This window comes from Mus caroli, chromosome 12, assembly GCF_900094665.2.
Source record: "Mus caroli chromosome 12, CAROLI_EIJ_v1.1, whole genome shotgun sequence".
Lineage (NCBI taxonomy): Eukaryota > Metazoa > Chordata > Mammalia > Rodentia > Muridae > Mus > Mus caroli.
This window is the reverse complement of record NC_034581.1, coordinates 78731955-78759867: the sequence shown is the minus strand read 5'-3', so window position 1 is coordinate 78759867 and position 27913 is coordinate 78731955. Positions and strand designations below refer to the sequence as shown.

The 27913-nt window shown below is 47.3% G+C and overlaps 2 protein-coding genes across 2 annotated transcripts; one reads left to right on the top strand and one right to left on the bottom strand.

The window, feature by feature from the left end:
* Positions 1-47: 47 nt before the first annotated feature.
* Coq6 (coenzyme Q6, monooxygenase) lies at positions 48-11595 on the bottom strand. Its single transcript, XM_021178887.1, has 12 exons — positions 11330-11595; positions 6884-7018; positions 5644-5702; positions 5136-5259; positions 3448-3578; positions 2802-2909; positions 2663-2725; positions 2283-2390; positions 1498-1700; positions 1305-1420; positions 1025-1191; positions 48-161 (listed from the first exon to the last, which is right to left on the bottom strand). Exons 1-12 carry the CDS (start codon positions 11514-11516, stop codon positions 132-134), a joined length of 1431 nt encoding a protein of 476 aa, XP_021034546.1. The 5' UTR covers positions 11517-11595; the 3' UTR covers positions 48-131.
* Positions 11596-11746: 151 nt separating this feature from the next.
* On the top strand, positions 11747-27669 carry Fam161b (FAM161 centrosomal protein B). The gene is made up of 8 exons (XM_021179154.2): positions 11747-11875; positions 15261-15583; positions 16631-17184; positions 17989-18326; positions 19129-19256; positions 24194-24358; positions 24588-24687; positions 26059-27669. Exons 1-8 carry the CDS (start codon positions 11822-11824, stop codon positions 26164-26166), a joined length of 1770 nt encoding a protein of 589 aa, XP_021034813.1. The 5' UTR covers positions 11747-11821; the 3' UTR covers positions 26167-27669.
* Positions 27670-27913: the final 244 nt, after the last annotated feature.

Sequence of the window (27913 nt, the reverse complement as noted above, 5' to 3'; positions counted from 1 at the left end):
TTTTGGCACCACAGGCCGGTTAATCAGAAGAGGAAAAGAGACACAAGTTCTAGTGTAAATTTATTAAACCACATTGGGAAGGCCCCAGGGCTAGGTGTTCTTTGTCATCTCGGTCTCCAGAAGAGAAGCACTCATTTGCTTGCAAAGGCCATAATCTGTTCCTAGAGAGAAAGGAAAGGAAGTGAGTGATGCTTGGTCGCTGCAGGAGAGAGTACAGGTGACTTCATAAAGAAACAACCAAGGTGACAAAGGGAGAAACGGCAGAAGCCCCACTGAGAACCTCCCAGGAGCCCTGCTTATTTCAGCTGTAAGAGCAGGGCTGGCAAGCTGGCTCAGCAGGGAAAAGCACTTGCCACACAAGCATCAGGGCCCGAGGTCAATCTCCCCTGTGGAAGGAGAGATTAGCTCTTGGAAGCTGTCTTCTGACCCCCATGTTTGCTGTGGCTTGTGCACACATGAATACAGGAGCCTGAGGAGGCCAGGAGGGTCTCAGGTACCTGCTGTGAGCAACCAGCATGGGTGCTGGGGACCCAACTCTGCAAAAACAGCCAGCACTCTTTGCTGAGCCCCCTCTCCCTCCGGTCCTGATTGTTTTATCCTTTACTTATATCTGGTGTGCCTTTATGTTACATGCATTGTCTGTGCGCCACACGCATGCCCAGTGTGCTGAGGCCAGAAGAAGGCGTCAGATCCCCTAGGCCTGGAGTTACAGAGGGTTGTGAGCCACCATGTGGGTGCTGGGGATTGAACCAGGTCCCTCTGGAAGAACACCGAGTCATGTCTCCAGCCCTCAGCCCTCTATTCTTAGGTCCTGCCCAACTATTCCAAATGATTGCTTAGATGTGGACACCAACAAATCCAGCAGATTCTCTTATTCATAACAATCTGGGAAGGTATGGTCGCTGTAGATAGTAGCACATACTTTTATTCCCAAGAAATTTAGAATTTTTGTAGTCCTTCCTCAGTTTAAAAATAAATAAAATAAAAAGCCAGCAACCTTGGGCGAAGCTGAATGGCCACTTACTTTGAGAGGAGACACTGCGTTCGTTGCCTGCAAGCCCCACGTCCTGAGCAGCACGAGGGGAGCGGCACTGGTAGAGTAGAGCCTTTTCAACAGGTCAGTAGCAGCCAGGAGAGCAGTGTTATGACGCTGTCTGTCTGTCTCGTAACCTGTGAGGTGGCTCATGGAGCCTGTGGTTACAGAGCAAGAGCAAAGAGAAACCCTTATGGCAGTAGTAACTATCTCTAGTCTGCAGCAGACTCTGCTGCTGCTCTACCTGGTGACAGGGTACCCAAATCCTTACCTAAGTCCTTCCCATTGAAGGCTGCTGTACTGAGATGATGAAGCAAGCTGGAAATATCCCCGAAGCCCATGTTGACACCTTGCCCTGCGAGTGGATGGATTCTGTGGGCTGCATCACTAAGAACAAAGCAACATTCAGGTGTGGCCTCCAGCAAACACAGAAAGCAGTGGCCTCTACTTCATGACAGTCTTACCCAATGAGGGCCACCCGAGGCCGGACGTACTCAGCAGCATGTCCCAGCCCCAGAGGAAAGAGGGCTCTGCTCTTAGCATCCACCTTGGCTACACTTGGGGGCAGCTGACGGGCTGAGACCTTAGTGGGCTTCAGAAGGGAGACAGCATGGCGCACCATGGCGCTGGCAGAGTCGACGAAGTCTGTGTGGTGAACATCACTCCACTGCACGCCATCAGCCCCAAACAGTGGGATTTGATTAGTGACCAGCAAACAAATAAAAACTCACCCAAGAGCCTGTTTTTATAACCAAAGCTAAGGGTAAGGCTATGTAACAAGCCTAAACCGATTTGTTCATGAGTGACAAACTTGGCAGGTTTTATTTAGGATCATGCCAGAGTATTCCTGGGTTGGCCCCTGACTAAAACTGAACTTTACCATTCTCCAGTTCTTGGCGACAGTCACAAAGGAACTGGAGAGCTGCTCACCCCATGCTCTCCTTCTACCTACATGTCATGGGACATAGATTGTCATTCTCGCTCACTTGACTGTGGGCTTCCCAAAGGCAGAGGCTCTGCAGAGCCTGTTACATAGAGGGCACTGCACCAAAGGTGCTATGCTATGCTACACTGGAATGTGTACTAAGTGACCCATGCACCATGGCAGGCCTTTCTATCAGCACAGCTGCCCACAGCCTCCACTGCTTTGCATTTTCCTCTGTGCCCTCAGACTCTGCCCTTGCTAAGAGGAAGCTGCATGACGGCCTTTTCCCTCAGCACATCAGCAGCTGGACAAGGGGGTACTCACAAAAGCAGAGTTGATGGCATCCACGAATTCTTCCTCATCCATGCTGACCAGCTCTGCCGCATGCTCGTGTGATGTGGACCAGACCAAGGAACTCAAGGTATCGGAGAGCTGTGTCAAAAGAAGAGCCTCAGCCTGGTGTGGTGCCACATGCCCGCCTGTAATCATAGTAGGCAGTGGCAGTGTAAGGCCAGCCTGGGGACAGTTCTGAAAGCCAAAGGAGAGCAACGAAAACCTGCTCTCTGAACTCAGGTGTTTTCAAGCAATGCAAACTGAGCGAAGGAAGCAGTGCATTCCTGGAACAGAGCCCATGAAACCAGGAAGTAAAGCTATAAAGACTAAGGCAAGCTACCTTTGAGCTAACTGGCCAGAGGATCACTTACCGGGAGCAGAGCAATAGGCCCAGAGGGAAGAAATCTCTGCCAGGCTACATTGTTTTCTGTGGCCTAGAATAAAAGACAATTCTTGTAAAGAGACAAGAGTGCTTGGGACAAGGTTCCGATGGGCAGCTCAAGAGATTACCTCTGATAAGTGGAGAGTGGCCACCACAGCAGACTGGTCGTACTTCCAGCTGACATTCTGAATCCCAGCAGCTTGCCTCACTCCTGACTTGTGCCCATCAGCACCAATCTGCATGGAGACAAGACGCTGCTAAGTCTTAGAACCACTGCAGTCATCAAACTGCTCAGCCTGTCCCACTCACAGCCCCCATAGGGAAACCATACAGAAAGGGACCCCAGACGGAGCCAACGGGACTAAGTGGCTATCTGAACCAAAAGGTGCCAGCAACAGCCGTATTCAAGCAGAGCCTCTGGATGCATGAACTAGAGAGAGAAGTTAGGCACAGAACAGGCACTGGAGTTAGAATGAGAGGTGCAAGATGAACGCCACTGGGACCTCTGTGACAGGAAAGGAACAGCCGGAGTCCCCAACACTCCTGTCCCATCCTGTGCTGGGAGTCTGGCTATCCTACCCTAAGCTGGCCCATGAGGTTGCTTCCAGTACAGGAGTGGTAAGGTCATCTCATCTCCAGCTGCCTTGAATAGGGACTGGTCGTTCTAGAGACAATAACCTAAAGTCAACCCATGGTTTCCATCTGAAACTACAAACCCTAGAATGTAAGGTGTGGACATGCAAGACCCCTGACAAAGTAAGAATCTTCAACTACCAACAGTTTGGTCTGGAGGGTACTGCCATCACCTAGGGTAATATGGACCCAAGGGCTGGAGTCTGCCATGGAAAATGCACCAGGCCAGGAATAGCCAACAGCTTTGCTCTCATAGAGAACCTTCACTCGATCTGCGGGAGAAAAGAAGGACGCAGACATCAGAAAGGTGGGTCAAAGAGAGGGCAAGCTGTAAGTGATCTAAAAGCAGGGTTTCTGCCTAGCCCTGTCCTCTCATTTACTGATGAGAAAAGAACATCTAAAGGGGACTCAGATGGTTAATGCTCCGCCCAGGAACTGGTAAAGAACAGAAGCCAGGAAGAGCTTGATGTCAGAAAGTTAAAAAGAGAAAGCACAGCCTGGCATAGTGGAGCACACCTTTAGTCCTAGCAGATGAAGGTACATCTCTACAAGTTTAGGCCAGTCTGGTCTACATAGGGAGTCCTAGACCAGCTAGGGCTACACAGAGAAACCCTATCTCAATAATGCCCTCAATATACACATGGAAGGGGGGAGATGAATTCTAGCCTGGTTCTTTTCCCAGTTTCATTCTGCATCTGAGCAAGCAGGAGGGAATACCCCACAGGCTAAAATGGGGTCTAGCCTTCAAAAGTTGGTTCTTTGGGTTTTTTTTTGGGGGGGTTGTTTGTTTATTTCTTGAAAAAAGGTTTTCCTGTGTAGCTTTAGTTATCCTGAAACTCACTCTAGACCAAGCTGACCTCGAACTCAAGAGATCTGCCTCTGCCTCCAGAGCACTGGGATTACAGGCATGCGCCACCTGTTATCTTTTTAGGTCTAAGATGAGTAATCAGATGAGTGAAATAAATGTTGGTGTGCAATCTCAGGGGACAGTGGCTACAGATGACAAGAACGTATTACAGATTTCAAAATAGCTTGAAGAGGGATCAGGATAGGCAGGACAATGGAAATACACTTACCTATCACGCTATAAATCCTAGGTTCACTACCAAGTCAGTCTGTCTGTCTGTCTGTCTCTCTCTCTCTCTCACATGCACACGCACATGCACACAGTGATTCTGTCTATTGATAGAGCCCAAGGTTACACACTAGACAACTGATCTACCACTATTACACAACTCCTAATTTTTCTTTTCAAGACAGAGTTTCTCTGTGTAGCACCACCACCCCTGGCAACTGCTTTTACCTTTCTGCAGTTGTCTGTTCTCAACAGCTTAGACGGTGGATGAAACCATTGTGTTAATGTGTTGGATTTCTCACTTAGCACGTTTCTGAGATTCAGTCACACTGTAACATGGGCTAGTAATACACTCCCTTTTATTGCCAAATAACATTTCATTGTATAGATATATCAATTTGTATTTCTTTACTCATCAATTAATAGAATTTGGGTTGTTTCTACTTTCTGGCAGTTGGCAAATAGTGCTGTGAATGTTTTGTATACAGATTTTATATGGATGGATGGTTTACTGTTCTGGGTTTGTTTGTTTGTTTGTTTTCTGGTACTCAGGATTGATGCAGGGACAGCTAGGTGATCACTCCAGCCTCGGCCCTTTTCCCAGCTCTTATTTACCAGCCTCAGCCTCTACCTCTGCCTCTGCCTCCCTCAGGCTGGCATTAAAGTGTGCCACCATGCCTGGCTACAGTGTCTGAGGAAGGGTCTTCTCCTCTGGCAATCACTTCCCAGAGAGGAAGTGGAGATGGTAGCTCACCTGCCACAGCCTCCAGCTGTTTGGTGAGGGCATACATGATGACGTCATTTTCCACTATATAGCCCATGTCATCCAGGTTGTCCCTGTCGAACATTATCAAGGCCTCTGAGCAGGAGTCCCACACCTGAAAACAGAGTAAAGTGTATCCACACCAAAGAAAGGGGACACAGTCCCAACCCAAAGCTGAGCAGCACTGTCCAAGGTGCGGAGCAGCACAGCACAGACTGTCCGCCTCTTTGGCAGGACATAAAGCAAGACTCGTGGTCAGGAACGTGGGCACACCTGTGACCCCAACTCCTGGGAAGTGGACACAGGTAGTCAGGCAAGCCTCAGCTACATCCCTTATCTCAAAAAGACCAAATTAATTAATTAAAAAGTAATCAGATTCTCAAGAATGCCCCCACACTAAATTTCAGTTTTGATTCATAAAAAGCCGAGAGCAAGGGGACTCTAACAAGGTAACTCGAGCAGACAAGACATCCCGACAGAGTGAAGGGCGAGGAGGCACCTGCATCCTCCGGAAGGCTTTGCAGCGCATATTGCAGATGTGGTCCCATGCACCAAAACCTACGAAAGAAACACAGTGACCTCATGTGACCCTGACCCCAGCCCGCTTTGGTCTCTCCATCCTGTTAAGTAGGAGGCTGTTTTCAGTGTTCTCCAAAACCAGAAGGGAAAAACTGCGTGCTGTTAGGGACAAGGCCCTTCCTCTCTCAGGTCCAGATTATAAAGCACAAAAAAGGACCCAACAGGCCAGATCATAGCAAAGGAGCGAGAATTCAAAAAGGAAAACTAAACCTATATCACTTTTGTTCCTTACTAGCTTATTAGCTATAAACTTTCTAAAGATTGTTTTCAACTCTTCATGGCACTGAGTAAAATTTTTGAAGAAATTCTTACTTAGAAGAAATTTCTACCAAGAGCCAGTTTTAATTTTAGGTCTAGAGCAGACCAAACTCCCTTATGCAGCTAATATTCTAGCTGGAGAGAGAGACAGCATGAACACACACACACACACACACACACACACTGTGATGTCAGGTAGATGTTCTACAAAGACAAAGCTGAACAAACTGAGGCGGTAGCTCCATTCTGAAGCAAAACAGCTGGGTTTCACCCCCAGAACCATGTAAAGTGGCCAATGGCGGTGCCTCCCATCATCCCAGCAGGTGGGACATATAGAGCTATATAAAGTGACTTTAGAGTTTAGCTTTAGATGGAATGGTTTCAGACAGAATGGCCTGCCTAGCACAAACATAAAGACAACTCATTCACTGCCCTCCCCACCAAAAAAAGAAGGCCATTAAAATGTAGACTCCCCAGCCCAGGGGAGGACGGACTTGGAACAGGGTGAGTGTTCACCATTAGGTCACAGAGATGTAGGAGACCAAACAGTAATGGCCTACCATTTACATGAGGATCACATGACGGGTGCCCATGTCCCAGGGATATCCTCCACAGACTTGACCCAGGATCATCTTCAGCAGTCTGTTTCATCAAGTATGACCACGCCCACCTGCTCCCCCTCACCGTGGCCACACCCACCTGTTCCCCCTCACTGTGGCCACACCCACCTGCTCCCCCTCACTGTGGCCACACCCACTGGCTCCCCCCTCACCGTGGCCATGCCTACCTGCTCCCTCCCCACTGTGGTGTTCTCTCACACTTTTCTCTCACACGCTCCTGTGACTGCCCTACTGAACTGGAAAGCGGAGGAAAGGACCCAGGAGACAGGCTCTTGTACTCACTGCTGAGCAGGGTTGTGGAGCCAGGGGATATGGAGCTGACTCTGTTGCTGTAAGTCTCTGACAGTTTCTCCAGGGCTTTCTTTGGACCCGCCTCCAGCAACAGGATTTTCTTGTCATGAAAGTGAATATCATGTCCTAAAGAAGAAAAAAATTAACATTTTAAATCAGTTTACAGAAGGCAAGGACTCAGCCCAGCAGTGGTGGCGCACGCCTTTAATCCCAGCACTTGGGAGGCAGAGGCAGGTGGATTTCTGAGTTCAAGGCCAGCCTGGTCTACAAAGTGAGTTCCAGGACAGCCAGGGCTACACAGAGAAACCCTGTCTTGAAAAATCCAAAAAAAAAAAAAAAAAAAAAAAAAAACAAAAAAAAAACAAAAAACAGAAGGCAAGGACTTAACTGTACAGTAGGGTGATTACATCTAATAATGATGTGCTATACACTTAAAAGCAAGAAGAATTTTTAAGTCTTCATAAATAATGAATTTAAGAGAATAAATGTTTAAGCAGATTTAAAATTATACAATGTATGCATGAATCAAGATATTACAAGGTACATCATTAATATGTATAATTTTATGTTTTCAGCATTCAATCAGAAACAAATATAAACCAGCTCCAGGGGTTCACATCTGGAGGCTAAGGCAGGAGGATTGCTATGATTTCAATCAGCCAAGGCTACAGAATGAGAGCATGTCTCAAAAGCAAACAAAAGACAAGACAGAACAAAAAGTAAAACAGAAAACCAACTGGTCCCTTAGCCTTGGAAAGGAAATTTCTAGGCTGGGACATAGCTCCGTGGTGCCGTGCCTACCAAGTGTGAGGTTCTAGTTCAAGCCTCAGTACTGCAGAACTAATCATCCCGATTCCCTAGACACACACTATGCTGAGCACTAACACCATCCTGCCATTTGACCCGAGACAGCACTCTACACAACTGTAAGGCTTCCCCAGACAGAATGCACTACACGCCACACACAAAGACTCAAATAATGGAAAAATGTATCACCAACAAGTAGAATTCACTAGGAAGGAAGAATAAAAAATAAAACTCTATCCATCTAATTCTTAGCCTTAAAGTGAACTCACTAAAACAGACACTTCATTGGCTGGGATGCACACAGCTCAATACTGTAACACAAGCCTCACACCTGCATCTCAATAGTGTAACACAAGCCTCACACATGCACGGCCTGGGCTTCATCTCCAGGCTGTAACTGCATAGTCAGGGCACACACAGGAAAAGCGAGGAGTGGGGGAGAGCACACCTTTAATCCCAGCACTCAGGAGGCAGAGGAGGAGGATTTCTGAGTTTGAGGACAGCCTGGTCAACAAAGTGAGTTCCAGGACAGCCAGGACTATACAGAGAAACCCTGTCTGGAAACACCCCCCCCTCAAAAAAAAATACACTACAAATCTGATCCTAAAACATCTGTAGTGAAAACATGGCACTTGGAAGCATCCCTGGGAGAAGGCCTGCGGCACAGACTCCCAGTATCTGAGACAGCTCCAGAGACTGCATAAGAACGAGAATGTAATCTGCCAATAAAGTTGAAGCCATGTGGCATCATTGGGAAATAGGTTTTGTTTTTTTCCACTTTGCAGTATGCGGAGGAGGAGCTCACTAGTGAAGAGCAAGGACTGCTCCTGCAGAGGGCAGCAAGGCCATCACCCACAGCCAGAGGCTCCCAACTCTAACTCCAGCCCGTGGACCCAACGCCGTTTTCTGATGTCCTTCGACACTGCACTCATGTGCACAGAATGTACACAGACACAAATAAAATCAAGCTGGCCACATGGTACATGCCTTTACAAAAATACAAATGCCTTATTAACAGTCGCAGGTCATCCCACAGGCCAACCAGTGGCTATCTAGGACCCGGCAGCAAGGTTACTGCAACCTCCGAGCCTCCCTTTCTGACTCCAGTAGGGTGAGCAATGGGCCTTTGCATTTTAGATGATAGAGTGACTGGTGTCATCCATAAATTCCACACGTGCCTGCAGGCACTATCCCTGCGCACTGGTGGTGAATAGGCACCATTACGACAGGCACACGAGTGGGTAAAAACCAAAATGGCTGCCGTGGAGCAGGCAGTGAGCAGCAGTCAACCCAGCGGCGCTGATCCCTCTTGCTGGGTAGCAAGAGGAAGGAGATACCCAGAATGCTTGCTCAAAATCATGGTCTCCTAGTCCCCCATCACCCTGCCCCTTGCTCTGAAGGTGCTCTATGATCGATCAATCCCTGTGATCTGGCCTTGCTTCCTAGGTGTGTTCTCCACAGCAGACACTTTGTCCTCCAGCACACGCCAGCTGCTTTTCCCTCTACGAGGGAGCTTTCCTGTCATGCTTCCTCCCCCCTTTTCCAGGTTCCACATTCCCTACATTCTTCCCTTAGATTATTATTTCCAGCTCCCAACCCATAAAGTAGGCACTGTATGTTTGTTGGGTAAGATAAAACTAAAAGGAAAACAATTAGATTTCCAAGTACATTATAAAACACACCCAGGGGATGTGTTTTATTTCTTAGCTATTTAATGTAACTGTTTTTGAAATGAGAAAAAAAAAAAAACCCACCTAGAAATCAAGTGAGAAGCCCAGGCGTAGTGGTGCACACTGGTATTCCTGGCTACCCAGGGGCTCAAGGAGGGAGGAGAAGTCTCAAAATAAAACCCAAAGAATATGACAAGAATGGATAAAGGATGGAACTGTGCAATTATGCAGGGAACTGTTCCCAAACTCAAATGCCAGAGGGAAACACAAGCCTAAAACAACAATTAGTTGTGAGTTTTAGGAAGAATTATGGAAAACAGGGGACTGAAGGGAGAAAGTCAATAAGCGTCTTTATAACTCAGGAGTAACAGCCTGTGCTTGGGAGCCTAGCATTTGGGAGGCAGAGGCAGGGGGATCAGTGAAAGGTCCACACCAGCCAAGATTACACAGCACCTTATTTCAAACAAACAAACAAAAAGACTATTGGAAATACCTTAGTTACATATTTTTGTTTGTTCTGGGAGTTTTGCTTTCTATGTAACCCAAGGATGGCTTTGAACTTCTGATCCTCCTGCCAAAAAACACCATGCTTTTTACCACCATGATTTTAACAGTCACTCCTGAGTTTTAAAATACAATGCTTTGCTAGACAGAAAAGCAAACAATAACAAAACAGAATTATGTGTGAACGTTAGTAAAAGAGCTGCTGTCTTCCTTCCCCATGACGCTCAGAAAAGAACGAGAGAAGGATGCAGTACAAATGAAAACACACACACACAAACCTAACACAAGAGCGAGCCACCAAAATGTGAATGCTAAAGTTTCGAAGGGCCCAGAACGGTGCTACATCATGCCAGCACTTGGTAAATATATTCCACACCATTGGTCATTAGGGAAATATAAACACAAGCCACTTCCTAAGAACTTCAGAGGACAAAGAAAAAGGCAGCAGATAGTGCTGTCAGGGTCAGGAGAAACCTGAACACTCATCTACTGTCAGTGATAACATAAACTGGGGCACTCTCTCAAAGTCTGGCAGGTCTTCAAAACATCAGAGTTACCACATAACCCAGAGATTTCACTAGAGAATAGCCTCGAGATGATCAACACTGTTCACACCAAAGCTTGCACACAGAATGTCCCTACTAGCATCAATCCCTTACAGGCCAAAAGTGAAAACCAAGCACACGTTCAACAGTTGATAAAGGAGCCGACTAAAGGTGGCGCCCACACACAATTGAGGATGGCATCAGCCCTCAAAGCAAAAGCTGTTCTGATACAGGCTCCAACCTGGATTAACCTTTAAAACAGAGTATATCTCCAACTACATATAACTATCCGGAAAAGGTAAATCTACAAACAGAAAGCAGGAGAGTCTCTAGGGGTGAGAAGATGAGCAGAAGTGTGGAGAGTGACATCTAATGAATCCCAAGTCTTTTTTTTTTTTTTTTTTTTTTGNTTTTTGGTTTTTTATAAAGTAAGAAAACTATAATAAAACTTATTGTAGTTACTGAATAGCTCTGCAAAAATACTAAAAACTCATTGGACTGTTCGCTTTAAGTGGGAGCACTTATAACTAGATGAATGTTATCTTAATAAAGCAGCTTTAAGACCAGGAGTGGGGGCGCGGGCCTTTAATCCCAGCACTCAGAAGACAGAGGAAGATGATCTCTGTGATTTCGAGGCCAATCCGATCTACCATCCGATACTACAAAGCCCGATGCCCCTCGAGGTGCTCATAAACAATCCTGGGCAGTTCTCAAGGGTCAAATTGACTTAGAAAGGCCCGCCCACTTGTGATCCCGCAGAACCCATGCCATTCCCGAGGACTCCCCTGGAAGGACAGTGAGCAAAGCACCAGGTCAGGCACGCTAGGTCTCTGGACAGCGTCCCGACCCGCACTGTGAGCACCGTCCCTCCACAGCCCAGATCCTCCAGCCCGCGGTCGAGATGCACCTACCCAAGGCACAAGCCATGGCAGAGCCCACCAGGCCTCCTCCTGACACCACCACGTCGTACACGGTGTCTGCCGAGGAGCCCGCCCATCGCCGACTGGCAACTAGCGGGCCTCCTCTGGCTGCGAGCTGCGCGGAACTCCACCAGGGAACGCAGAGCAAGCCTGCCATGGAGCCAATGCGGGCCGCCATAATGACTCCTGCCTGCGCCCGCGCCCGGGACTTCTCAAGCTGATAGGTCCTGGAAAGTGCTTCCGGGGCGGTCTTCAACCCTGTGGTGTTTTAGTCCTGTCTTCAGAACCGGAAATAAAATGGTTGAAGAAAATTATCCAATCAGAAGACGCTCTTGCCTCATTGGGCGGAACAGACTAAAGACTGAAAGCCAATCCGAGGCTAAAGCCATGAAGGGGCGTGGCTAGCAGTACCTCGCCGCCCGCGCCGCTGTCACCGTTGTCACCGCTGCTGTCACCTCTGCTTCTCTCTCTCAAATTAGGAAGATGACTGTGGGGAGGACTGCGGGAGGCCCCGAGTGCTCCGAGTGGAGCCGTGAGGTGAGTGGAGAAAGGAGGAAGTCGGATGCCTCAGCAAGGAATCCTCAAGAGTGGAAACTGTTTAGCGTTGCCGTGGAGACAGTCAGGGGCGTGCCACCAAAGGGCGAAGAATTAAAATTGGCAGCGCTTAGGCATTTAGAGAATCAGTCTTGGGGACGTGGGTCTTTTGTGTCTTGTACCAGGCTCTGATATCAGAGACCGTACTAATAACAAACCACGAATTAACCTTGAAAATCTTAAAAGCGATCTCTATCTTAATATGATTATCCAGAAAAGGCAAATCTAGGGGGCGCGTCATTGCATGGGGCTGAGGTGAGGAGAAACAGGGAGAGTCTTCTAAAAGAGCTGAGGAGGTGAGGAGAGACTTCTAAAAGCTTCCAAGGTTTTTGTTGTCGTTTTAGAGTAAGGAAAACGCACCGAAACGCAGCTCTTCAAACATATTAAAATTCATTAAACTGAATGTGTTTAATGTGTTGTATCCTCTCAAACCCATTTTCTAGAAAAGAAAACAGATGGGTTAAGCGATTTGCCCCCAAATCTCTAAAAACAGAAAGTAGGCTGGCAGTTGCCTAGGGCTGACAGGTTGAGAGGATGATGTGGGAGGGTTAAGGGATATAAATGACAATTAAATGGTACACTGGTGCTTCAGGGCAGTGATTCTCAATCTGTTTCACCTAAGATCATCCTGCATATCAGATATTTACCTTACAATTCATAACAGTAGCAAAATTACAGTATTAACAATGAAAATGACTATGGTTGGGGGTCACCACAACATGGAACACTGTATTAAAGGGTCGCTGCATTAGAACAGTTGAGGACCACTGCTTTAGAGGAATGATGAAAATGGTCTGAATTCTACTGTGATTGCTAGATGACTCTGGCTGTTTTAGAAACTGGAGGAGAATACACTTTGAATGGCTCACTTGTACTCTATGGACATTGTGTTTCAATAAAGTTGTTTTTAAAACGAAAGCGCCAGCATTATGGCTCAAACTTGTAATCCCAACAACTCAAAATACTAAAGCAGAAGGATAAAGAGTTCAAGGTCGCCCTTTGACCCTGTCACAACAGAGAGAGGGGCAGGGGAAGGAGAGAGTTTTGCTCTAGATCACATGTTCTTCAGCAGCAGAGCTAGGGTTATAGCACACACTTATCTCTAACTCAGATGGACTGCTCCAATTGCCACTAATCATCAATAGTGCACTGGTGGCCTTGCACACTCTAAGGACATCTCAAGCCACTGTCCTCCAGCCACACCACCTTCCCTCTACCACTACAAGACTCAACTGAGACAATAAAAATCACCCTAACACTCAAAGTCAGACACCCACAACCTCAGTGGTTCAGTTTGCTCTCCACACTATAATGATGGACAAGCATGCACTCAGTAGAAACAATACTCCATACTTTTGTTTTGTTTTGTTTTGTTTTTCAAGACAGAGTTTCTCTGTGTAGCCCTGGCTGGCCTGGAACTCAGCAATCCACCTGCCTCTGCCTCCCGAGTGCTGGGATTAAAGGCGTGCGCCACCACGCCCGGCTAACAGTCTATACTTTTATTTTTCTATTTTTATGGTACTGAGGACTGAGCCCAGTGTCCTGTGCAAGTGCTCTCCACAGAGCTAAATCCCCAGCTCTAGATTTCAGTCTTTCTTTAAATAGCAATAGGACACGCTCTCTGTTTTGGTGACACAGTGTCCAGGGACTTGCCATTTCTAGTGAGTCACACAATCAGGAGCGTGAACAGTAGCTATTCTCTAAGTGCCCTGCTCATTAGTACGTTTTTACTCAAGCCACTGTGACTTAGAATGGACTTATCTGGATATAGCCGCATCGTGAGTGAAAGAGCATCTGCGCTCTGCCTAGCAGATACCGCCAAGGGCAGGAGCAAGGTCACCAAGCGGCAGTGCTTTTCCTGGGTCCATACCATAATTGCAGAATCACTAACAGTTCTGTCTTCTAAATGATTATGCTTCCTTATCAGCTGTTTACCTTTGCCCTAAAATATTGCACAGCTCTCTACCTTTCTAGACTGTTCTCATTCATCACAGTACCTGTCCAGAGTTGATCCCTCTTCCCTATCCCTCCTCTCAAAACAGCCTGAACATGCTGATCCTAATCCATCCCTGTACATTTGCCATAGTTTTCCATGATGTTGTGCAACAAACGGATACATTTAATCCTGAGTATTGGTGCCCTCCCAGTGCCCTCTGATGGGTAGCCACAGACAAGCCTTCCAAGCGCACACTTACTTATGTTATCCTCCCGTGTGTTCTCCCTCTGCTCTCACCGGAATACAGACTTCATGACTGTACAGGCTGGTTTTGTGTCAACCTGACACAGGCTAGGATCATCTGAGAGGAAAGAGCCTCAGTTAAGGAAATGCCTCCATGAGAGCCAGGTGTAAAGCATTTCTCAGTTAGTGATCAATGGGAGAGGGCCCAGCCCATGGTTGGTGGGGCCATCCTTGGGCTGGTAGTCCTGGTTTCTGAGAAGGCAGACTAAACAAGCCAGAGGAGAAAGTGAGTAAGCAGCACTCCTCTGTGGGCTCTGCATCAGCTCCTGCCTCCAGGTTCCTGCCCTGTTGAGTTCCTGTCCTGACTTCCTTCAGTGATGAACAGCAATGTGGAAGTGTAAGCCAAATAAACCCTTTCTTCCCAACTTGCTTTTTGGTCATGGTGCTTCATCACAGCAATAGAAACTCTTAACTAAGACAATGACATACTAGGCACCCAACCCATATTGTCTTGTATGCACAAATGGATGGATGTAATTTGATGCTGTTGCTTTACAGTGCTGGGAAATGAGGCCAACGCTTGGTCCCCTTGAGCATGCTAGGCAAGGCCACTGCGCTTCACTCGTAGCCCTTCGAGCATTTAAACTCTGGTTGGGAGTTCCACTTCCCATTCTGCTCTTTCTCCAAGATACATCGTCTCCCCACTAATCATCCATTCCTGGCGATGGTGTGGAAACTGGTTAGAGTATGAGAAAAGTAAGGGTGTCAGTGGGAAAATAAGAAAAGGAAGAAGGGTAAGAATTATATAAATCCCAAGTGAACTGGGAGCAGAATGTAGCCAGGTCATGGGCAGGATTCCTGGAGCACTGGAAACATACTGTGTGGGTCAGGTTAGGTACCGAGCCCTCTTTCTGTGCTGAATGGAGCAGAGAACTGCCATTAGCTCTTCTGCAGCCTTTGCTATGCACAGCCAGGCACATACATACACTGCGTTGTTCAGTGCCTTTTGAATGAAGAATGCATCTTACTTTCTGTTACCCCTTCCTGGTCCCTGATATACCGAAACGAAGCATTCAAAGTGAAGCTAGAGCCATGTCTGGAGAACCTTGGAAATTAGAGTTTAAGTCTCACTCATTTCTGTTTTTTTAGATATTTCCCCCCAAGTCGTCCTCCTCAGACACTGAGCCAGAAGATGAGCAGTTTGGGGAAGGGCTGGTTTTGCCCAGAGCTGGCAAACTCCATGAGTTCCTCAGCCCGGAGGAGGACACAGATTCTACTTCCGACTCCACGGGGAGCTTTTACAGAACCCCACAGGTTCCGAAGCGGGGAGGCCGGTGGGATGGATTGGAGTCTCTCTTTCAGTCTGATCCAGACAGTGATCTGAACGGCCCTGAGGATGAGGAGGACTTGGAGAGCTTCTTCCAAGACAAGAGCAGGGGGAAGCCACAGGCCCAGGACCCTCCGTCTCTCAGGTAAGACATTGCACTCAGTGGCTGCCATGCTCCAGCGCACCAGGACAGTCATGCCATGTCTCAGGGCCTTGCCTTTCCCTCTGAAAGGCCACCTCTGCACGTTACCACTTAGCTAAGACCCAGCCCGATTCGTTCTCAGATCTGCTGCATGGTGTGATTCTCTTTAAATATATTCACGTCAGTGGGTGTTTGCCTGCTTGTATGCATACCATGTTCACGCCCAGTCACCACGGAGAGCAGGGGGACATTGGATTCCCTGGAACTGGAGTTATAGACAGCTCTGAACTGCCACGTGGCTGCTGGCAATCACACCCAGGGCCCCTGGAAGAGCAGCAAATGCCCTTAACTGCTGAGCCATCTCTCTAGCCCGCATGTCTTGGTTCTTACCCAGTGATCCTTAGTAACTGTGGGCAACACTTAGTTCATGAGTTAGTGGAACTGAGCAAAGGATGCCTTTCCCAAACATCTTTTCCTCCAAGAGCGACAAGGTTCATTGTCTGTGACACATCTCTCAAATCGGATATGCTTTATCCATTTTTTTTTTTTTTTGAGACACGGTCTCATGTAGTCCATGGCCCCAAACCCCTAAACTTCCCAGTTACAGCTCTCAAAGGCTTCAGGCATGTCATTCCACTACACTGGCCTTTACCAAATGTAATGCACTCTCTTCCCAATAACCTTATACGTGGATACGATTTCTGCTACTCTACATGGGAAATCCAAAACCCTGAGGTTCCAATTGGATCCTTCTGACTCGGTGGCCCTGTGCTGCTCTAATACACTGTATGCAGTTATCAGAATGCAAGTGGCAATTCCTGCATGAATTCTTAATTAGTTCCTGGTGGACTGCTAGGAGTGCCTGTGTTGTAGCAAGAAGGGAAGCCTAGCTGTTAGGGTTAAAAACTTGGAGGCCTTTGGGGCTTTGGGATCAAGACTAAGAAGTCTCTTGGTTATGATCTGCTGGGCAGGGAGGAAAAGGAGGAGGGTCTCTGGGAGGAGCTTAACCTCCCGTCTGCTGGGTCCACACAGAACCACTCTCTCCCCCAGGCATGGCCCCATGAGACGCTGCAGCTCCACGACTAGCCTTCCCTCTGACACTCCCAAGGCTCGGATCCTGCCAACCTCAGACTCTGGGCCTCCCTCCCAGCACAGAAGTGTTTGCTCTTGGGCGTCTTCCATCACTGTCCCTCAGCCATTCGGCATGACACTGCGTGAGGCCCGGAAGAAGGCCCAGTGGCTGGCCTCGCCTGCCTCTTTTGAGCAGGAAAGGCTACAGGCCCGGAAGCAGGGCGAGGAAGAGGCGGAGTGCCATCGGCAGTTCCGGGCCCAGCCTGTGCCGGCACACGTCTACCTGCCCCTCTATCAGGAGATCATGGAGCGCAGAGAGGCAAGGAGGCGCGCTGGGATTGAAAAGAGGAAGAAACTCCTTCTCTCCTCCTTGAAGCCCTTCAGCTTCCTTGAGAAGAAAGAACAGCAAAAGGAAGACGCTCCACAGAGAGACTCGGCTGCTGTGGCTCAGACCAAGGTCTCCCCAAAGAAGGCCACTTCTAGAAAGATCCCCAAGTCCATTCTAGAACCAGCCCTTGGCGACAAACTCCAGGGTAAGGATAACCTTGGCATCTCTGGCTACCTGTGGGCTGCTGTTCCCAGAGGTGCTGCAGGAATTCAGGATCAGTTCAGGAATTACAGTGGGGTGGTGATAGATAACCCGTGCTCCGTGAGCTGGGTCTGTCCCACAGTGGTTCTCAACCTTCCCAATGCTTCGACCCTTTAACACAGTTCCTCATGTTGTGGTGACTCCCCAACCATAAAATTATTTCCTTGCTACTCCATAACTGTAATTTTGCTACTGTAATGAATCATGATATAATATCTGCTATGTAGAATATCTGATACATGACACACACCCCAAAGGGGTGGAGACCCACTGTCTGAGAACCACTGGTCTGTAGGGAAGTCCCACAGCAGCCCTGCCTCCAGGCTCAGCCTGGTGGCCTCTCAGTAAGCACACACTACAGCCTCTGAACTAGCATAGGTATGGAAGCAAACACCATGCGACATAAAGGACCTCTATCCGCCAGTGCCACCTCTAGCCTGCTGCCCCTGGGAAGGCCACCTCCCTCATCTCCGAGAGGAGTGAATTCCCCGGGGGGGGGGGGGTGATTGTTAACTCTGTTTGTTTGTTTGTTTGCATTTACCACTGGCTTTAGCACACTACTGCTGGTGTTTAAAGGGGGAAAGCATGGACCTGTGGTTGCCTATGCATGTAATCCCTCAGAGTCAGGAGGTCAAGGCCGGAGGGTTTAGATAAATCAGAGACCGATCTGGGCTACGTAGTGAGTCTGTCTCTAAAGGGGACGGGGGAGGCATTCTCTGGATCCTCTTCTTTTATTGCCCCTTCACAGAAGCGGAGCTCCTCAGGAAAATCCGAATCCAGATGAGGGCCATGGACACGCTCCGGATGGCTTCCTCCCCTGTCAGCACCGCCGGGAACAGGCCTCCCCGAACGGCTGCCCGCACCCAGGAGGAGAAGCTGAGCTTTCTACAGACTGAGTTCGGATTCCAGCCGAAGGTGAACCCTGTGGTCCCCGACTACGAGGGCCTTTACAAGGCTTTCCAGAAAAGAGCTGCCGAGAGGAGGGAGACCCGGGAGACAACCCGAAATAAGCCCTTCTTGCTAAGGACTGCCAACCTGTGTCACACTCCACGGTCCTGTGATGCTGCCACCGCTGGTGGAGGGAAGGTGAGAACCCAGGCAGGGAGCAGGGAGGGTCAGGGTCTGCACCCTAAAGTGTAACAGAATAGGCCCACATTCAAAGGGAGGCACATGTCTTGACATTTTGCTGTCTTATTTTTTATTTTTTTGAGCACCTGCTCAGTTGCACGCAGATCCACGTTCTATAAACTGAAAACAAGAACATTCCCTTCACACCTCCCTTCACACACTTCCCTTCCTTGTGCAAACGTGAGTCAAGCCAGCCTCTGAGCCCAGTCTATCTTAGCTTTGCTTCCTCTTGCTGTGATAAAATACCTTGTCCACAGCAGCTGAAGGGAGGAATGGCTTATTTTCACTTTATTCCCAGGTTGCAGTATATTATGACTGGGAAGACAGAGCCGCAGGAGCATGAAGTGGCTCGTCACGTTTACAGTCAAGAGCAAAGAGCTGAATGCACACTGTGCTGTGCTCTGTCTCCACTCTTAACACAGAAGGCCAGTCTTCTCACCTTAACACAGTCAAGACGACCCCCGCAGACATGCCCCTAGGGCTACCTGATCCAGACAGTTCCACAGTGAGATTCTCTTCCCAAGTAATTCTAAAGTGTATTAAACTGACAAAGCTAATCACACATTCCAGAGAACTCTTCTCGATTGATTAAACCACTCGGCCCGCCATGCAAGTGCGGGCCTTGTAACTAAACAGTACCTTGTTCACTTTACCCCAGGGTGGGGGTCAAAGATTCTCAGTTCCAGTCCTCCCTGAAACCGAGTCCTAATTAGGGTAGAAACCAATCATGTTGTCGCCAATGCCACCACCTTTCTTGCAGAAGTCCCCTCAGCCAACAGCTACTCCCCTGCCAAGGAGTCGTTCACTGAGTGGTCTCGCTTCTTTTTCTGCCAACACTCTCCCTGTGCACATCACAGATGCTACCAGGAAGCGGGAATCTGCGGTCCGGTGAGTAAGAGACCACAGCAGAGTCCTGGCAGCTTCTAGCCCCAAGTACTGGAACTGGCCCTGCGGCTGGGCCTCGTCTCCATGATCAGAAACAGCTCAGGGCTGAGGGAATTCTCTGATGGGGCCGGACTATGTGCTATCATCCTTTCAGTCTGTGCAGGACACAGGGTTAAGCTAGACAGGCCCTAGAAAATTTACAACGTAACATGCAGTCTGAAACGTGGGATTTTTCAGGGTGATTACCCTGTGTTATGAGCAGGGCAAGCACAGAGGACTATGACAGCACAGGGAAGCTGAGGGGCATGACTGGTCTCACATCTTTTGGGACACATGTCTAAAGTAAAACCTGAGGAACAAGGAGGAAGGGATTGGGAGATGGCTCCGATGGTAAAGCCTCTGCTGAGCAGGCATGAAGACCAGCATTCAGGTCCCCAGCACCCAAGTAAAAGTGTGCCAGTGTGCCAGCAAGTCTTGCACTTCCAGGTGAGCAGTGGGCATCCTCTGACCTGGGGACAGCCAGTCTAGGCAGTAAGGGAGTTCCAGATTCAGTGAGTGGCTGGGGCCGGCCAGATGGCCGAGTGGACGAATGTCCTTGCTGACAAGCCTGCCGACCTCAGTTCAATCCCAGGACCCACACGGTAGAATGTGAGAACTGACTCTTGCAAGTTGCCCTTGCCTTCCACACACATACTGTGAGAACTGCCCTTCCAAAGGAGAAAGAGGGACAAGTCAGACAAGGCTAGAGAGAAAAGATGATTCCAGAAAAAGAATGTGTAAGTCTGTATATGAGACCATGAGTAGAACCGTTTGCTATTGTCCAGCCGGCTATTCCTTGTAGTGTGATCAATGCCCTTTTCTTTCTAAAACCAAACCAAAGCCTGTATGAAAGGAGAGGGCAGCCATAGCCAAGGCAAAGCCAGGCTCACGCATGGTGCAGGGAGCAGAGCCCACCATAGACAGGATGCAGCACCACTGCCCAGACCCTCAAGCGCTGGGGTTCACTTGGGCGATGTCTGAGTCTCTGGGAAGCAGGAATCTATTTTCCTTTTCTACTCTTTTCTTTTCCTTTCCTGCCCTTTTTTCCTTTGCTCCCCTTTTGCTTCAGCACTAGAGATCAAACCCAGGGCCTTCTACAACTGAGTCACATTCCAGTCTGGATTTTACCAGTTCTGCTGGCCTGGCCATGTGCGCTCATTTAGGCAGCAGGAAGACCTCTGCCAGGGCTGAGGTGAGCAGAAGCTGTGTTCTAGCATAAAGCCAAGGCCCGTGAAAGGACTAATACTGCAGTGCCTCCTGGGAGGCTCCCAGGGGAGAGCAGGACCCTACTTGGTAGTGTGATTTATTTTATGTGTCTGGCCCTTTAAAAGAACTGTTTGACCCTGTGACTTTCACTGTCAGTTGCCTCTTGGACTTCTGGGAGTAGGAAAGGATAAAAAAAGCCAGCAGAAGCTGAGGAGAGGACAAAGAGGAACAGGAGGAACGGGGAGGGGGAGGAGGAGGAAGGTCTAGGTAGGGTCAGAGACTAGGCTTTGAGAAGACTGGTTGAGTAGAAGGGTTGAGTAGGGCTAAAGAAAAGACAGTGCAGAAAAGAGCCTGAGCAGAGTGAAAAAGGAGACCACTGAGTCAGAAGCTGAGCTGAGCAGATAGGCTAGAACAGTTACAGTTTAGAGCGGCTGGTAGGGAAACCGGGGAGAAGGAATGGTTTACACACACTGTTGGGGAACTGAGAGAAGAATGGTTGGGAAAACAACCTCTGAAGGGGCTGGGCTGGAAACTGGGGTGGGGTGGCAAGGAGCTATGAGAACTGGTTTCTGTTCGTAAGAAAAGGAGACGATATAAAAGAAAAAAACTACACATTTTATAAGTGTCATCCAACATGGGTCTAGGCAGAAAGGAAGGTCTGATTTCATGTATCACAGAGCTGTTGAGGCTGTTGTTGGGGTACCCCCACCCCATGGTTTTCAGCAGCAGGGTTTTTCCTCTGCTTTCCTCATTTTAGGCTCTTTTCTTTATAAAAGGGTTGAAAGCATAGCTGAGCAACTGGAAAAATATGGGCGGGGATGGAGAAGCCTGAGAATTAGAAGTGAAGGGAACGGGAAAACAGAGGGCTTTTTCATCTTTCTTCTTTCTGAGAAAGTAACAGAGTTGGCTGTGCAGCTAGAGAAACAGAGTAGGGCAGACACACTGGAAAAGCCAAGCACAAGGAAAGGGGCAACAGATTCACTCCCAGCGTCAGAAGCAGAGAGGGAGGTTTTCCCGGGTACAGAGAGGGAAAGGACCTGGGTCAAAGGGCAGCAGACTCAGAGAAGTGAAAGGCAGGATGGTCAGAGGGGACAGGTCAGGAGACAGGGCTAAAGCCACAGCACCTTTTGAGGACAGGCAGTTCTGGGTCACAAAATCACCAACAGCATTCCCAGTAGTTACACAGCATATGCCTACTAGTGGGATATTGACAAAACAGCATGGCATTCTGTAGAATGGACCTAAGGTGGTTTAAAAAGGCAATGATGTCTTATGGGATGCCCTATGTAAAACAAACTCTTAAGTAATTGGCTTACTCAGAAGTATTCCCCCAAACTGGAGGGGATTGGAACAGCTGCATTCAATTGCATTGGTTGTCATGGTGGAGACAAGAATCCAGGAAATTGGAGCAGCAAGAGGAATTAGCAGTGAGGGGCCAGTTGACAGGGGCAGGCCGGTATGCTAACATACAAGAGGAGGTCAGTTTGAAGACACAATCATAGAACAATGTCATTTAACAGCTGAGAAGCCAGGAAAGAATTGTATATCATTTATGAAAATTATACAAGGCTCAGGGGGAACCTTTACTGATTCTTTTAAAAATTTTTTCAAAGGTGAACAAAGCCACATCAGACTATGATGCAAGAGTAATGCTAATTGAGATTCTGACATTTGAAAATGAAAACAGAATGCAAAAAGGTTATCAGGCCACGAACGGCAAGGGCAGCACCTATGGAAAAGTGGATCAGGGAGATGACCGATGTTGGTTCTAACATGTATAATGCCACAATAATGGGAAAGTCACAGCTAAAGGTTTCAGAGCTTTAACTGTGGAAGGTATGGCCATTTGCAAAAAGACTGTGAAAAGCCACTGGAGGTCTCAGATCTCAAAATGTCTGGAGCTTTAACTGTAGGAAATATGGTCATTTGAAAGAAAATATGACCAAGGTATCTCTAAGTACAATAGGTTTTTTTCTAACTATAAACCAGAAAGAAGGCCTAAATTTCCAGGGGTGTGCAGGTGATGTGGCAAGGTTTGTTATTGGACCAAAGGGCGTAGGTCCAAGAGAGATATCCAAGGCAATTTCCTGCCATTGGAAAACCAAATGGGGGTGGGGGTGGGGCTAGTTCCAGGCCCTGCAGCAAATGTGCAAGCCTGGCCAAGTCAGGGCTCAAGCCAAAGCTTCACAGAGCTGTGGGTAGAGATGATGAGACTTGGGTGAGGAACTCCAGGACACAAGGTGCTAGATGATGAGATGGTCCAGGAGTAGAAAGGGCTCAGGAAGTACAGTACCCAAGTTACAGGAAAGAGGTGATGCTATTGGGTTCTGTTCTCAGTTCAGACACCTGAAAATCCTGAAAAAGACATGAAATAGAATGGAGAAGCAAAAGTCACAACAGTAGCATGGCTACACTAAGACCTCGTAAGAATATTTAGGATGCAGAGATGCTGGCTTGCTTCCTTTTCACATTTATACTAACCTTAGGCCAAGTGTATCAGTATTCCAAGGCCCAGGAAAAGTTCCTGCAAATGAGAGGCAGCCCACCTGCAGAAGATATCATATCTGCTTTCCAACATCAGGGGGTGGAATTAAGCTTTGTGCCCTTGTCCTTGATCTGTTTGAATGTATTTTTAAGTGCAGTCTTTTGGTGGAACCCACCTCAGAACTCTAAAATAGTTTACACAAACTGAGTACTATAAGTTGAACCCAAATTGTCTACATTAAAAGAGTCCTGTTTGCAGATCTTTATGGAAATGGTGATTTGTATTTCCAAAAGAACTGTGAACCTGAGTCGTTGCTTGACCACTGTTTATAGTACAGCAAGCAGGGGCAAACTCAGAGATCCACCATCCTGGTTGTGCTGGCTTTTCCTCTGCATAGTAAGTAGTGGTGAACAAGAGGCTTTCTGACTTTCAGTCCCCCTCAGAGGAACGGGACCTAGTATGTCTACCTTCTCAGAGCCTGGTGAGAGTTACATGAGATATAAAGTCTTTGGTTCCTGGTTGGCAGCTCTGTAAATAGTAGCTATGAGTACTGCTCCAGCCAAGGGAAACACCTAACAATCTATTGACTCCTAGCTGGGTGTGGCCATTTTACTCAATACTTTCTGTTCAATCAATGGATTTCTCTTCTGTGGGAAATCACAGAACCCAGAAAGTAGGAAAGCATCATCTGCCATTGGTTTTCGCCTCAGAATAGCTGTTGAGATGGGGTTCCCTGCAGACCATCCTGACATGAAAGTCACTGTGTAGCTGGGACATCCTAAACATCTGTTCCTCCTGCACTGGGACTACAGGTCTGTGCCACGCCCATCCCCAGAACCATCCTTTTCTGAAAACAGATGTGGCAGATGTATAGAAAATCATATTCATAGAAACACCCACTAGGGGCTAGAGAGATGGCTCGTGGTTAAGAGCATGTACCGCAGAGGACTTAAATATAGATGTCAGTATCCACACTGGGCTGCTCACAACTGTAACTCTAGCTCCAACAGACCTCATGCCCTCTTCTAGACCCTGGGGGGCACTTGCATTCAGACCTGCACATACCCCTATCCCCAAATTCACACATACACAAGCAAACAAACAAACACCTTAAAGAAAGGAAAGAGAAGACTTAACTGAGCGCAGAGAAGTTCCTACGATTGCTTATGTATGTGCCCAGGTCATCTACTATCTCTGCTCTTTCCTTTAGAATGTCACTTGAAAAGAAGGACAAATCAGACATGAGCATTCAGTGGTTGGAGATGCACAAAAAGAACTGTCAAGCCATGTCTAAATCAGTGACCTTGAGGGCCAAGGCCATGGATCCCCACAAAAGCCTGGAAGAGGTGTTCAAAGCGAAGCTTAAAGAGAACCGGTCAGTGTCCTCCACGGTCCGAGGGGGTTGCCTGAATTGGGTTCTAGCACATTGCTGGCTAAGAAATGGCAAAATGGAGTCATTGGAATAAACTACACCATCAGTGGAAGTCACAGGCTTGGCAGGCAATAGGAATTTAGTGTAAACGGGAATGCCTCTGCTTAGCTTGCATGAAGGGTTTCTGATTTTGAAAGAGATTGGTTGCTTCTAGAAACCTTGTTAATTCCAGGAGCAATGACCGTAAAAGAGCAAAGGAATATAAGAAAGAACTGGAGGAAATGAAGAAAAAACTACAAACAAGGCCCTATCTCTTTGAACAAGTTACCAAGGTAATCCAGACTCTCAACTTTTTCCTGCCTTGGGTCAAAGGTTTCTTTAAAATTGTGAAAAGATTTTACTCTGTGATTATTTTCTTAAAACTCAGATCCTCTAAATTGAACTCCATGGTGGTTAATCTTTTCAGTTTGACTGTGCTGGATGACCCAGAAAATTAACACACTACACTTCTGGGTGTGTCTGAGGGTGTTTCCAGAAAGAACTAGCTAAGGAAGAACTACCTTGAATATAGACAGCATGGTCTCATAGGCTTGGGGTGCTCGGTTGGAATAAAAGGCACAGACACATGGACATTCTGTTGGCTTCCTGGCCACCATGACATGGCAGCAGCTACCATATGCTTCACCTCTATAATGGTGTCTGGCCAAAGTCCAAAGTGCCAGGCCCAAGGGACCATGGACTTAAACATCTGATATTTGAGACAGGGTTTCTTTTTATGGAGTTCAAGCTGACCTATAATTCATTGAGTCCAGGCTGGACTTGAACTCACCACCCTCATGCCTTAATATCCCCAGTGCTGGGATTGTAGCCATGCACCAGCACACCCAGCTTTTATACTGCTTATAATGATGAAAAGCGAACTTGCTTTATTGATGCCATTTTACTTCAAATATAGGTCCTTAAAGATCACAGCGCTTTATAAGCACCCCTCAAGGCTCTTTCCAGAATAAGTGACTATTAGGCTGAACCATTTGAAAAATATTCTCTGGACTTTAAGAAGGTGAATTCAGTTGAGATCTCCCTAAGGAAGCTCTAGAGGCCTTGAACATCCAGAAAGACCCACCCCAGGCAGTTTAGTGCGGTATCTGGCTCTGTGGTTCACTGTAGGCATGAGTTCCATCTCAGAGCATGTGGCATCCCTAGGTAATAATGGATCTCCTCCGCCTCCAGGCGGCCCTGCCCCTGCTGGACTGTCAGGAACATACTTATGGTCCACTCTTTTAGGTCCCCTTTTGTGGAGAAAGCTTACTCTAGAAAACACAAAGTAGCCTGTGGTTTTGTTCTTAGATATGTAAAACAAGATAGCCTTCTAGCTATTTACAGACCATCCTCCTCTTGCTAAGCATTTGTAATATGTTAGTCTTCCTGGGGTTGGTTTGGATGCTTTTCAAGGATGTGCCTCTCAAATTGATTAGGAGCTGACACCTCCTAGAAGTGTTAGAGATATGGAATTGTATTTGTACCTGTATGTGAACAAGATCCCCATGGGACTCATTTTACAAACTATGGCTAACAATAAGGCTCTAAGTAATTCCTGTGCCAGCTTTGTCCAGCTCTAAAGGTGTGGGTGGCGGAAAGGGCAATATTTTAAAGACGGATTCCCCAAGTAACTCAGAGTCATACTAGTCACTTCCACTCCACAGGCCCTCGCCAGGAAAGAAGCAGAAGAGCGCTATAGGGACGCCCTGAAGCAGGCCGGCCTGGAGGAGGAGTTTGTGAGAACCAAGAGTCAAAGCACAGAGGCAGTGTGATGAAGAGAAAGCCAAAGTCAAGGATTCTCACAGGTTAAGAGGTATTGGTGTCATCCCCAAGGACACCACCAGGAGGGAACGTAGAGAAGTTGCTCACGTGAGATAACAGCCCTGCACTTACACAAAAGCGCATCCACATGCCCCTGAGTAACACTATGTGAGGCGATGAGGCTGCTCGGCTGCCATCCCTGCTCCTTACAGCTAACGCCCCAGCATCATCTCTTTCATAACTGACGTATCATAAGGCAAGGAGAGAAAAGCAGAGTGCTGCTGTTATTTCCAGTTTTATTAAGTCCAAGTAATTCCTGTTTTCTCTTTAAAATTCCATTCTACCAAAAAAAAGTAATATTGAAAATGTTGGAACCATTCTTAAACCTCACAGATCCTTTCCATTTAAAATACTGGTTTTTTCAGCATCTATGAAGCTACAAAACTCAGCATTCGAGGTTGACAGTTCAATTTAGAAGACTTTACAACTGCCTGCTGGCCCCAGGCTGGAACAGCAATGGCTAACCAATTTGCTTGTTGAAATAGGTCACTCACCATATCACATCAGAGCACCAAGCAACCAATTGGGGAGGAGCTTGAGTTTAGAGTCATCTGTTAGGGTTTGGGAGAACAGAACAGAACTTCAGAGATCAAAGTGGAGCCGAGGGTGGATGTGCCTTAGCCCAGAGTCAAAGGCTCTTGCTTTGCACTTTACACTTAGAAGTAGGTATAGAAAATACAAGTAGAGCCCACGTCTATCAAGTATATAAGAGGAACAGAGGTAAGAAAATAGGTAGCAATAAGGAAACAGAAATCCAGGACAGCCAGATGAAGTACATTCTCATCAGCTTCCAGTAACCTGGAATCTTAGCAGCTAAACATCGGAATACTGTGTGTGAAATAAAACGTGATTCTCAGCCCACATCTGCAACCTTAAGTACAGGCCTTATCATTAGCATCTGACACACTCGGACAAGTCAGTTCTTACTGTTTGTAAGATTTATACGTTTTTTTTTTTTTAAGATTTATTTTCTATGAATACACTGTAGCCGTCTTCAGACAAATCTAGAAGAGGGCATCATATCCCATAATAGATAACCATCTGAACCAACATGTGGTTGTGGGATTTGAACTCAGGACCTCTGGAAGAGCAGTCAGTGCTCTTAACTACTGAGCCATCTCACCAGCCCCCTAGAGGATGTTTTCTTCCTCACCCTCTTGTAACACCCCTCTTCAGGTTGTTGACAAACAAAAATGTTTCCAGATATTGCCAAATGGTCTCTAGAGAGCAAAAATGTCCCAGATTGGGAATCACTCCTGTGGAAAGCAGACTGGTAATTTTAGAAAAACAATTGCTAGGAACTTGTCTCCATACTAGAGGATAATTATGTGAGTCCATAGCAAATGCAGAGCGGCAGTTCTTTTCTATCATTCTCTGAAAACACTATTCGCATACATATGTCAGCACAGAGTTCACTTTAAATAAAACTTGACTGATTTTGTACTCATAGGTGATGTTTGGGATATTTTTTTCTGGTCAATAATTGTGTTGTATGCAGATGATAATTGGCTAAAAGAAGTGCATTTCTCATGTTTAACCATTTCTGGAACAAATCCAAATTATCCCTTACGACTGCTATCTTAGAAGACTTACAAATTGTTTTAGTGCTGGGTCTGACACATCTGGGCTTGCCAGTCTTTGCTTGCTTTCCACTTTTTCTGAGACAGGGTTTCTCTGTGTAGCCCTTACTGCCCTGTA

Coding starts and splice junctions, on each gene's coding strand:
- Coq6 (XM_021178887.1), bottom strand. CDS start 11,516: ATGGCGGCCCGCATTGGCTCCATGGCAGGCTTGCTCTGCGTTCCCTGG. Junction 5,260..5,643: donor AAGCCTTCCGGAGGATGCAG/GTGCCTCCTCGC, acceptor CTCTGTTTTCAG/GTGTGGGACTCCTGCTCAGA. Junction 2,910..3,447: donor CCCTCCAGACCAAACTGTTG/GTAGTTGAAGAT, acceptor GTCTCCATGCAG/ATTGGTGCTGATGGGCACAA.
- Fam161b (XM_021179154.2), top strand. CDS start 11,822: ATGACTGTGGGGAGGACTGCGGGAGGCCCCGAGTGCTCCGAGTGGAGC. Junction 11,876..15,260: donor GCTCCGAGTGGAGCCGTGAG/GTGAGTGGAGAA, acceptor CTGTTTTTTTAG/ATATTTCCCCCCAAGTCGTC. Junction 15,584..16,630: donor CAGGACCCTCCGTCTCTCAG/GTAAGACATTGC, acceptor TCTCTCCCCCAG/GCATGGCCCCATGAGACGCT.